The sequence below is a fragment of the Somniosus microcephalus genome, chromosome 14, assembly GCF_052327205.1.
Source record: "Somniosus microcephalus isolate GS21.2 chromosome 14, FLI_Smic_1.0, whole genome shotgun sequence".
NCBI classification, from domain to species: domain Eukaryota; kingdom Metazoa; phylum Chordata; class Chondrichthyes; order Squaliformes; family Somniosidae; genus Somniosus; species Somniosus microcephalus.
This window is the reverse complement of record NC_141000.1, coordinates 133,961,417-133,973,687: the sequence shown is the minus strand read 5'-3', so window position 1 is coordinate 133,973,687 and position 12,271 is coordinate 133,961,417. Positions and strand designations below refer to the sequence as shown.

Below are 12,271 nucleotides of genomic sequence, written 5' to 3'. Positions count from 1 at the left end.
CTCTGTCTCTAACCTATGCTGTACCTGCCCTGGGAGTGTTTGATGGGACAGTGTAGAGGGAGCTTTACTCTGTCTCTAACCTGTGCTGTACCTGCCCTGGGAGTGTTTGATGGGACAGTGTAGAGGGAGCTTTACTCTGTATCTAACCCATGCTGTACCTGCCCTGGGAGTGTTTGGTGGGAGAGTGTAGAGGGAGCTTTACTCTGTATCTAACCCGTGCTGTACCTGCCCCGGGAGTGTTTGATGGGACAGTGTAGAGGGAGCTTTACTCTGTATCTAACCCATGCTGTACCTGCCCTGGGAGTGTTTGATGGGACAGTGTAGAGGGAGCTTTACTCTGTATCTAACCCGTGTTGTACCTGCCCTTGGAGTGTTTGATGGGACAGTGTAGAGGGAGCTTGAATTTGAGAGAATTAATGAAAAGAATTGATGTGTTATTTTGTACTCAGTTTCTATAGGTCTGTGGGTATATTTACTCTTGGATTAAGTAGGAGAGAGAGAGGCCTCACCGAGCCAGACCGGCAGTGCTGCACAACAGCTCCCTGATGTCACTTGGGCTGCAGAACCTGCTGAAAATCACCTGTGTAAAACAGAACGAGAGATGGTAAAGACAGCATTAATCCCAGACTGCTCAATGAAGAACAATACTATTCGTCCTAAATCATCATCATCCTCCTCCCTCAGTGGAGGAGGCAGAGCGGGAGGAGGAGTGGAGGGGGAGGGAGATGGTAGGGTAGGGGAGGGGGGAGGGGAGAGGGGGGGCGAGGAGAGAGGGAGGGGAATGGAGGAGAGAGAGGGGGATGGAGGAGAGGGAGGGGAGGGAGATGGAAGGGGAGGGGGAGGGAGATGGAAGGGGAGGGGGAGGGAGATGGAAGGGGAGGGAGATGGAAGGGGAGGGGGAGGGAGATGGAAGGGGAGAGGGAGGGGGTAGGGGAGAGGGAGGGAGGGGGTAGGGGAGAGGGAGGGGGTAGGGGAGAGGGAGGGAGGGGGTAGGGGAGAGGGAGGGAGGGGGTTGGGGAGAGGGAGGGAGGGGGTAGGGGAGAGGGAGGTGTATTGATTTCTTTGTGGGTTCAATGACGAGACATTTATGAAAGAGAATGTCTTTTAATCTAAAGTTTGTTCAACTCAGTTAACAGCATTACAGGAGACACCATGTTAGAGATCCATCTAAAATGAAACTAAAACTAAACTAAACTGCCTCTCTCACATGCCCTCTGCTGGTCAGGCATAAATAATCAAACAGGCAAATATGCTGGTAAGGCATCATAATCAAACAGGCAAATACCATCACTATTTGCTGATATCATTACATCTCCCTTTCTTAACAGCACCCTCATCTGTCTGAATGGTGTATGATCTTGGTTGAACTTCACTCAGGACAGTTCCCTTCTGAGTCCATATGTTTGTTTTGTCTTTGAACCTTACTTGGTCACCAGTGTGGAGTTCAGGTAGGTTTTGTGTTCCTCTGTCATAGTAGTACTTTTGCTTTTATTTCTGTTGTTCTTTGAACTTCCTCACTTTCTCCCCCTCTCTTGTTTTCAGGAGGTTCTCCGGGATGGGTAGGTTTGACCTTAGCAGACGTCCCATAAGGAGTTGGGCTGGTGACATACCACACTCGAGCGGCGTTGTGCGGTATACAAGCATGCTCTGGTAGAAGTCAGTTCCACTGTCTTTTGCCTTGTACATCAGTCTTTTCACTGTCTGGACCGATTTTTCCACTAGTCCATTGGACTGTGGAAAGTGAGGACTTGACGTTGTGTGGACAAAGTCCCACTCTTTGGCAAAGTGTCGGAAACTTGCATTGTAAAACTGGGGTCCGTTGTCTGTGAAGACCTCGCTTGCCACGCCATGTCTGGAGAATATGGCTTTCATACATCTTATCACAGCATCTGCAGTGGTGGTGTACAGTCTACACACCTCTGGATACAGGGAGTAATAGTCTGTGACTACAAGATAGCCCTTCCCTTGACATACGAATAGGTCAGACAGACCTTATCAGTCTTGAACTTGCCTCGTCCAGTTTCATCTGCCAAAATCCTGATGATGCATCTAACTTGCTGAAATACTTTGCATTTGCAAACTGTGACATGATTTCCTCACGTGTAGGAAGCTTAAAGTGCTCTCTCTTTATTGCTCTGTTTAGATCTCTTGGATCCAGGCAAATTCTGAGCTTTCCATTCTTTTTGTCCACAACGACGAGGGAACTCACCCACTCAGTTGGCTCATCTATCTTCTGAATCACGTTCAGGCTTTCCATCCTGTCCAACTCTGCCTTCAGTTGCTTTTGAAGAGCAAACGGAACTTTTCTGCATGAATGTATGACCGTTGGCATACTTTTATCTACTCTGATCGTGTGTTCTCCTGGAAGGCAGCCTAGACCCTGAAATAGGTCGTTGTACTCTTTCATGAGTTCATCATAGACTGTCTCTCCTTCGCTTTCCACAACGAGGACTCTCTTTACCAGGTTCAGTCTCTCACAGGCTATTAAACCTAGTATGGCTTGCACATCCTTTGGCACCACGATTAATGCTAGCGTGTGCTCTCTGTCCTTGTGTGTTACTTTGACAATGCATTTTCCTTTCACTGGTATATCAGTACCTGAGTATCCTGTCACTTTCACTTTTGCTCCATGTATCTTTGGTCTGGGTCTAATTTTCTTAAAATCAGTCTCTGATATCACATTAACTTGTGCTCCAGTATCCAATTTAAATGGAATGTGTATGTCATTCACTTTTAGTGTCAACATCCAGTCTCTTTTTTCTTTTTTGTTTTCAGACACAACATCCACATAGAACTCCTCTATCTTACTTTCATCTACTGTATGGACCTTGCTTTGTTGCGCTTGGTTCTTACAGCAACGGGCATAATGGTTGTTTTTGTTGCAACTATTGCATGTTTTACCATATGCTGGACACTTTTTTGCTGTATGCTGTGTACCGCATCGACTACATGACTTTCGATTGCCCCTTTCATTTTTGTTCGCTGGCCACGCCTCTTTTTTCACATTGGCGCTCTTTTTGTTAAACGGTTTGTGTCCGTTCTTTCTCACTGCATCCACGTTGCAGCTACTGTCACTGAACAGCTCTTTTGCCTGTGACTTCACAGTCTCTGTAGCCCTACACAGTGCTATGGCTTTTCCCAGGTCTAGATTTTGCTCTCTTAGCAGTCTTTCCCTTAGACCATTATCTGGAATACCACACACCAGTCTGTCTTTTATCAGCGAGTCTGTCAGTCCCCCAAATTCACACGTTTTGCTTCTGTTTCTCAGCTCAGTCACATACTGATCAATAGTCTCTCCCATTTTCTGTACACGTGAAAAATCTGTGCCTCTCAAACGTCACGTTACGTTTAGGTATGCAGTAGGCCTCAAACTGTTCCATTATTTTATCCAGCTTCATTTTGTCTCCATCAGCAGCGAATGTGAAGTTATTATACACCTCCAGCGCTTCATCACCCACGACATGTAAGAACACTGACGCTTTCATTTTATCACTTTTCTCGTCAGATCCGATTGCCGCTAAATACAACTCCAAACGTTGTTTGAATCTCCTCCAATTTTCAGCCACATTACCTGTCAACTGAAGCTTCGCCGGTGGGTGTAATCCTACCATTTTTTCACTTCGTTAGCTATTCTCCAATGGTAAGTAATGATGTTCTCTTTTGGCTTGCTAATATGTGGAGAGCTGATTTAACTTCAGATTTTTCCTCTTCATCTCTTTCAATCACTTCTGACACCGTGTATTGATTTCTTTGTGGGTTCAATGACGAGACATTTATGAAAGAGAATGTCTTTTAATCTAAAGTTTGTTCAACTCAGTTAACAGCATTACAGGAGGCACCATGTTAGAGATCCATCTAAAACTAAACTAAAACTAAACTAAACTGCCTCTCTCACATGCTCTCTGCTGGTCAGGCATAAATAATCAAACAGGCAAATATGCTGGTAAGGCATCATAATCAAACAGGCAAATACCATCACTATTTGCTGATATCATTACAGGAGGGAGGGGGTAGGGGAGAGGGAGGGGGAAGGGGGAGGGGAAAGGGAGGAGGATGGAGGAGAGGGAGGAGGATTGAGGGGAGGGGGAGTGCAGTGATTACTGTTCCCCAGGATCCCACACAGAGCTCCGACACCACACTAGCATCAAAGCTAAAAGCTACATCAAGAATTTCAACACCCCGAGTCTCATCTCTGACGTACTGTGTTAGAAAACAATTAAAGGTGTCTAGATATCTTTCAGCTAAACTGCCTGCTACACCAGATGGTTCACTATTGGACCATTTAATGCTTAGGATTGAATCATAGAATGATACAGCACAGAAGGAGGCAATCGGCCCATCGTGCCTGTGTTGGCTTTTGAATCTATTGAATCTGCTTCCTCCACCCTTTCAGGCAGCGCATTCCAGATCCTAACAACTCGCTGCGTAAAAACATTTCTCCTCATCTCCCATCTGCTTCTTTTGCCAATTCCCTTCAATCTGTGTCCTCTGGTTACTGACCCTCCTGCCACTGGAAACAGTTTCTCCCTAGTTACTCTATCAAAACCCTTCGTGATTTTGAACACCTCTATGAAATCTCCTCTTATGCTTCTCTGCTCTAAAGAGAACAATCCCAGCTTCTCCAATCTCTCCACATAATTGAAGTCCCTCATCCCTAGCAAATCTTTGTTCCTGCACCCACTTTACAATTGTACCATTTAGTTTATATTGCCTCTCCTCATTCTTCCTATCAAAATGTAACACTTCACACTTCTCTGCTGTTCACAATTTACATTAACGATTTAGACTTTGGAATCAAATCCACAATTTCTAAATTTGCGGATGACACCAATTGGGGGGATAGTCAATACTGAGGAGGACTGCAACAAATTACAGGAGGACATTAATAAACTTGCAGAATGGGCAAATAATTGGCAAATTAAGTTCGACACAGATACATATGGTTCACTATTGGACCATTTAATGCTTAGGATTGAATCATAGAATGATACAGCACAGAAGGAGGCAATCGGCCCATCCTGCCTGTGTCGACACAGTTTGGTAGGAAGAATAGGGAGGTCACTTACCACCTGGAAGCTGCGAGTCTGGGTGGGCTAGAGGAATTTCTGAGTACAAATACACAAATCACTAAAAGTTGCGACATGGGTTAGCAAGGCCATAAAAAATGCAAACCAAGCACTAGGGTTTATTTCTAGAGGTATAGAATTGAAAAGTAGGGAAGTTATGCTAAACCTGTATCGAACCTTGGTTAGACCACACTTGGAGTACTGCGTACAGTTCTAGTCGCCATATTATAAAAAGGATATAGAGGCACTGGAGAGAGTGCAGAGAAGATTTACAAGGATACCAGAAATGCAAGCGTATACCTACCAGGAAAGGATGAACAGGTTGGGTCTCTTTTCTCTTGAAAAAAAGGCTGCGGGGTGACCTGATAGAGTGGATAGAGAGAGAATGTTTCCACTTGTGGGGAAGAGCATAACTAGAGGCCATCAATATAAGATAGTCACCAAGAAATCTAATAGGGAATTCAGAAGAAACTTCTTTACCCAGAGAGTGGTGAGAATGTGGAACTCGCTACCACAGGGAGTGGTTGAGGCGAATAGTATAGATGTATTTAAGGGGAGGCTGGACAAGCATATGAGGGAGAAAGGAATAGAGGGTTATGCTGATAGATTACATAGAAACATAGAAGATAGGAGCAGGAGTAGGCCATTCGGCCCCTCGAGCCTGCTCTGCCATTTAATGAGATCATGGCTGATCATCCAAACTCAGTACCCTGTCCCTGCTTTCTCCCCATATCTCTTGATCCCTTTAGCCTTCAGAAATATATCTAACTCCTTCTTGAATATATTTAATGAATTGGCCTCAACTGCCTTCTGTGGTAAAGAATTCCACAGGTTCACCACTCTCTGGGTGAAGAAATTCCTCCTCATCTCTGTCCTAAATGGCTTACCCCTTCTCCTTAGACTGTGACCCCTGGTTCTGGACTCCCCCGACCATCGGGAACATCCTTCCTGCATCTAGTCTGTCTAATCCTGTTAGAATTTTATAAGTTTCAATCAGATCCCCTCTCATTTTTCTAAACTCTAGCGAATATAAGCCTAATCGACCCAATCTCTCCTCATACGTCATTCCTGCCATCCCAGGTATCAGTCTGGTGAATCTTCGCTGCACTCCCTCCATGGCAAGAACATCCTTCCTCAGATAAGGCAACCAAAACTGCACACAATACTCAAGGTGTGGTCTCACCAAGGCCCTGTACAACTGTAGCAAGACATCCTTGCTCCTGTACTCGAACCCTCTCGCTATGAAGGCCAACATACCATTTGCCTTCTTAACCGCCTGCTGCACTTACCTTCAGCAACTGGTGCACAAGGACACCCAGGTCTCGTTACACTTCCCCTTCTCCCAATCTATTGCCGTTCAGATAATAATCTGCTTTCCTGTTTTTTGCCACCAAAGTGGATAACTTCGCATTTATCCACATTATACTGCATCTGCCATGCATCTGCCCAATCACCCAACCTGTCCAAACCTGGAGTTTCTCTGTATCCTCCTCACAGCACACACGCCCACCCAGCTTTGTGTCGTCTGCAAACTTGGAGATATTACATCTAGTTCCCTCATCTAGATCATTAATATATATTGTGAATAGCTGGAGTCCTAGCACCGATCCCATCGATTTGATGTGGAAAGACAGGAGGAGGCTCGAGTGGAGCATAAAGACCGGCATGGACTGGTTGGGCTGAATGGCCTGTTTCTGTGCTGTATATCCTATGTAATCCTATGTAATTTTATCTGCCATGTGTCTGCCCATTTCACCAGTCTGTCTATGTTCTCCTAAAGTCTGTTACTATCCTCCTCAGTGCCCTGTATACCCAAGTTCAGGCCATTAATATATATCTCAAAAAGAGCAGTGGTCCCAACACCGACCCCTGGGGAACACCACTGTACACCTCGCTCCAGTCTGAAAAACAACCATTCACCACTGCTCTCTGCTTTCTGTCCTTTACCCAATGTTATATCCATGCTGCTCCTTTAATCCCATGGGCTTCAGTTTTGCTAACAAGTCTATTATCTGGTACTTTATCAAACACCTTTTGAAAGTCCAGATACACAACATGAACCGCACTATCCTCATCAACCCTCTCCGCTCATCAAAGAACTCAAGCAAGTTAGTCACACACGATTTCCCTTTAACAAATCTGTGCTGGATTTCAGTTATTAGCCCATATTTTTCCAAGTGTCAATTAATTTTCTCCCAGATTATTGTCTCAAAGTTTCCCCACCACTGACATTCGGCTGATCGGCCTGTAGTTGCCGGGTTTATCCCTCTCCCCTTTTTTGAACAGGGGTGTAACATTTGCAATCCTCCAGTCCTCTGGCACCACTCCCATATCTAAGGAGGATTGGAAGATTGTGGTCAGAGCTTCAGTCATCCCCACCCTTACTTCCCTCAGCAACTTAAGATGCATCCCAACCGGACCAGGTGACTTTTCTAACTACTCAAACTCCACTCCACATAAAAAACAGCAGCTCACTCAGAGCTCCACCACCGACATCCTATTCCACACAAGATCCTGCTCCCCTATCGCCTAATCCTTGCCAACTCCCATTGGCTCTGCTTCCTCCAGCTCACTGTCCTCAAATCTACCCACGGCCTCGATTCTCCCCAACTTCCCGGCTCACGCTCCTTCTTCCAAACCGTAGGGTAGAGTTTTTATCCATGTTATCCCCAACCCTCTGGTACTAATTACCCGAGGTGATGCATTTTGGCAGAAGGAACAGGGAGAGGCAATACACACTTAATGGCACAGTTTCAAAGAGTGTGCAGGGACAGAGAGACCTGGGAGTTAATGTGCATAGGTCCCTGAAGGTGGCAGGACATACTGAGAGAGTGGGCTTCATAAATAAAGGTATTGAGTACAAAAGCTGAACCCTTATAAAGCACTGGTTAGGCCACAACTGGAGTATTGCGTCCGGTTCTGGTCACCACACTTTAGGAAGGATGTGAAGGCCCTTGAGAGGGTGCAGAGGAGATTTACCAGAATGGTTCCAGGGTTGGGGGATCTTAGCTACAAGGACAGGTTGGAGAAGCTGGATTTGTTTTCTTTAGAGCAAAGGAGGTTGAGGGGTGATTTGATAGAGGTGTACAAGATTATGACGGGTTTGGATAGGCTAGACGGGGAAAGGCTGTTCCCACTAGTAGATTTAAAGTTTTGGGCAAGAGAATCAGGGGGGGACGTGAGGAAAAACTTTTTTATGCCGCAAGTGGTGAGGGCCTGGAACTCGCTGCCGATGGAAGTGGTGGAAGCGGACACACTCAATGTTTTCAAGGGGAGACTGGATAGGCACTTGAGGGAAATAAACCTGCAGGGCTGCAGGGATAGAGCGGGGGAATGGGACTGACTGGATTGCTCTACAGAGAGCCGGCACAGACACGATGGGCCGAATGGCCTCCTTCTGTGCCGTTATGACTATGACTAATCCCTCCACCATACAACATTTCTTCCCAACTTCAATATATTCCTTATAATCTCCAACAGCATCTGCAGCCACCTGCACCAATCCTCCTTCCACTTCTGTTTGAGAATGGCTCCCTGTACTGATGGCAGCCTTGGGAGGTTGGCTATATTACAGGCACGGTATAAATTCAGCTGTTGTTTTTACAATTAGAGAAATTCATCTCCTGCACTGAAGCAGACACGAAGGGCCAGCCCAGGGGTCTGTGACTGACTCTCACCAGCTGAGCTCCAGCAGCCAGTCCCGTAAGGGTCACAAACTTCACACTCCTTCCAAGGAAGCCTCAAGTTTTTCTTTAACCAATGACTCTCCTGCTGTCCTGAAGGAGCTGACTGTTGCTGGGGTGCAGAGATCAATCAGCACCAGCCATTCTCTAGAATTTTGCCCCAAGACCCATTCCTTCTGTGAGTGTCAACAAGGTATTCAACTGTGGCGGAATCACTGCCCAGCCCAGTACCTTTCCCAGCCGAAGTCACCAATCACACATGTTCCAGCGGAGTCACTGGACAGTGATCAGGAGCAGGAACCCTGGCTGATTCCCCCTCTCTCTAACCCCAGTGTCACTGGACAGTGATCAGGAGCAGGAACCCTGGCTGATTCCCCCTCTCTCTAACCCAGGGGTCACTGGACAGTGATCAGGAGCAGGAACCCTGGCTGATTCCCCCTCTCTCTAACCCAGGGGTCACTGGACAGTGATCAGGAGCAGGAACCCTGGCTGATTCCCCCTCTCTCTAACCCAGGGGTCACTGGACAGTGATCAGGAGCAGGAACCCTGGCTGATTCCCCCTCTCTCTAACCCCAGGGATCACTGGACAGTGATCAGGAGCAGGAACCCTGGCTGATTCCCCCTCTCTCTAACCCAGGGGTCACTGGACAGTGATCAGGAGCAGGAACCCTGGCTGATTTCCCCTCTCTCTAACCCAGGGGTCACTGGGCAGTGATCAGGAGCAGGAACCCTGGCTGATTCCCCCTCTCTCTAACCCAGGGGTCACTGGACAGTGATCAGGAGCAGGAACCCTGGCTGATTCCCCCTCTCTCTAACCCAGGGGTCACTGGGCAGTGATCAGGAGCAGGAACCCTGGCTGATTCCCCCTCTCTCTAACCCCAGGGTCACTGGACAGTGATCAGGAGCAGGAACCCTGGCTGATTTCCCCTCTCTCTAACCCGGGGTAACTGGACAGTGATCAGGAGCAGGAACCCTGGCTGATTTCCCATCTCTCTAACCCGGGGTAACTGGACAGTGATCAGGAGCAGGAACCCTGGCTGATTGCCCCTCTCTCTAACCCAGGGGTCACTGGGCAGTGATCAGGAGCAGGAACCCTGGCTGATTCCCCCTCTCTCTAACCCAGGGGTCACTGGACAGTGATCAGGAGCAGGAACCCTGGCTGATTCCCCCTCTCTCTAACCCCGGGGTCACTGGACAGTGATCAGGAGCAGGAACCCTGGCTGATTCCCCCTCTCTCTAACCCAGGGGTCACTGGACAGTGATCAGGAGCAGGAACCCTGGCTGATTCCCCCTCTCTCTAACCCCAGGGTCACTGGACAGTGATCAGGAGCAGGAACCCTGGCTGATTCCCCCTCTCTCTAACCCCAGGGTCACTGGGCAGTGATCAGGAGCAGGAACCCTGGCTGATTCCCCCTCTCTCTAACCCCAGGGTCACTGGGCAGTGATCAGGAGCAGGAACCCTGGCTGATTTCCCCTCTCTCTAACCCGGGGTAACTGGACAGTGATCAGGAGCAGGAACCCTGGCTGATTTCCCATCTCTCTAACCCGGGGTAACTGGACAGTGATCAGGAGCAGGAACCCTGGCTGATTGCCCCTCTCTCTAACCCAGGGGTCACTGGGCAGTGATCAGGAGCAGGAACCCTGGCTGATTCCCCCTCTCTCTAACCCAGGGGTCACTGGGCAGTGATCAGGAGCAGGAACCCTGGCTGATTGCCCCTCTCTCTAACCCAGGGGTCACTGGACAGTGATCAGGAGCAGGAACCCTGGCTGATTCCCCCTCTTTCTAACCCGGGGTAACTGGACAGTGATCAGGAGCAGGAACCCTGGCTGATTTCCCCTCGCTCTCTAACCCAGGGGTCACTGGACAGTGATCAGGAGCAGAGACCCTGGCCGATTTCCCCTCTCTCTAACCCAGGGGTCACTGGGCAGTGATCAGGAGCAGGAACCCTGGCTGATTTCCCCTCTCTCTAACCCCGGGGTTACTAGACAGTGATCAGGAGCAGGAACCCTGGCTGATTTCCCCTCGCTCTCTAACCCCGGGGTAACTGGACAGTGATCAGGAGCAGGAACCCTGGCTGATTTCCCCTCTCTCTCTAACCCCGGGGTCACTGAGGCCACTTGTAGACCCCGACTGCTGACCTGGCTCAGATCTACAAACTCAACACAGACTGGGGTTGGAAACTTGGCCCCTCCAGGTTACCGTGGGGCGCAGTATCACATTGCGCTGATCCAGTACAGAGCCCTGAAACCCTATGCAACAAAACATAACATTTAACGTCCCAGCCATCCATTAATTTGGAATAATCGGACTGGGTTTGCATCTCCCATTTTCTATAAACGAGGAACTAATGCCCTTCTTGTTAAAAGTGATTTGAACCCCAAGGATTAACCGTTTCTACGTTAAGTGGGCAGTAACTGTGTGACCAGTGAGCGTACCTTCTGTGTGCGGCCCTCGATGTCCAGGTAGATGGCTTTGGGTTGGTAACTGGACGAAGCGGATCCCATTGCACTGCAGCTGAGCTGATGAAAGAAACACAGAGCTGAAGGGCGATAATCACAGGCGATGGAGAATCTCGAGCTCCTCCACAGACCACCACTTACCCCGAGCTGCACACACCCTGTCTACCTTAACACACCACTCCCACCCACCCAGCCACCCACTGGCTGGCTGCAAGCTCCACTCACTGTCTCACCCTCCCATTCCGCTTCCCTCTTCCCCCTCACTCACAGCTCCCAGTCTGCCCAATTGTTTTGCTCAGTATTCCGCTCTCCTCGAGTCTCCAAGCACTCAGGATCTCTATAGCAACACACAGGCGAGGCGGAAGCCTCTGCAATTAAATTCTCCAATTACCACAACTGGAGAGGCATTTTCAACAGAACCTGTCGGGCAGTTGGAGACAGTGGAGTTACCCCAAGACCCGGCACTTGTAACAGCCCCTGAATTAAACAGTGGAGTCACAGCAACACAATTAATTTTTATTATAAAGTTCGGCAGCAACAAAACACTGCTGTCAAAAGACAAATTACGAAAAAGCGATTAACAAATAAAACAGGAAACTAGTCAAACCTTTACAGCACGGGTTTGAAACAAGGTAAAGCTCCCTCTACACTGTCCCATCAAACACTCCCAGGGCAGGTACAGCACGGGGTTAGATACAGAGTAAAGCTCCCTCTACACTGTCCCATCAAACACTCCCAGGGCAGGTACAGCACGGGTTAGATACAGAGTAAAGCTCCTTCTACACTGTCCCATCAAACACTCCCAGGGCAGGTACAGCACGGGTTAGATAGAGTAAAGCTCCCTCTACACTGTCCCATCAAACACTCCCAGGGCAGGTACAGCACAGATTAGATACAGAGTAAAGCTCCCTCTACACTGTCCCATCAAACACTCCCAGGGCAGGTACAGCACAGGTTAGATACAGAGTAAAGCACCCTCTATACTGTCCCCATCAAACACTCCCAGGGCAGGTACAGCACGGGGTTAGATACAGAGTAAAGCTCCTTCTACACTGCCCCATC

At 48.3% G+C, this 12,271-nt stretch overlaps 1 protein-coding gene across 2 annotated transcripts in view; it reads right to left on the bottom strand.

The window, feature by feature from the left end:
• The window catches only part of pde9aa (phosphodiesterase 9aa), a 96,309-nt gene extending 84,929 nt beyond the window's left edge, over positions 1-11,380 (bottom strand). Inside the window, exons 1-2 of one of the 2 annotated variants that reach the window (XM_086007339.1) lie at positions 11,186-11,380; positions 510-580 (exon numbers count right to left, since the gene is read on the bottom strand). In XM_086007339.1, the coding sequence (XP_085863465.1) occupies positions 510-580; positions 11,186-11,254 (140 nt within the window). In that variant the 5' untranslated portion in view covers positions 11,255-11,380. Of the gene's footprint in view, positions 1-509; positions 581-5,066; positions 5,082-11,185 lie in introns of those variants that run through there. The other variant, XM_086007340.1, reaches the window with a different exon arrangement.
• Between the last annotated feature and the right edge of the window lie 891 nt (positions 11,381-12,271).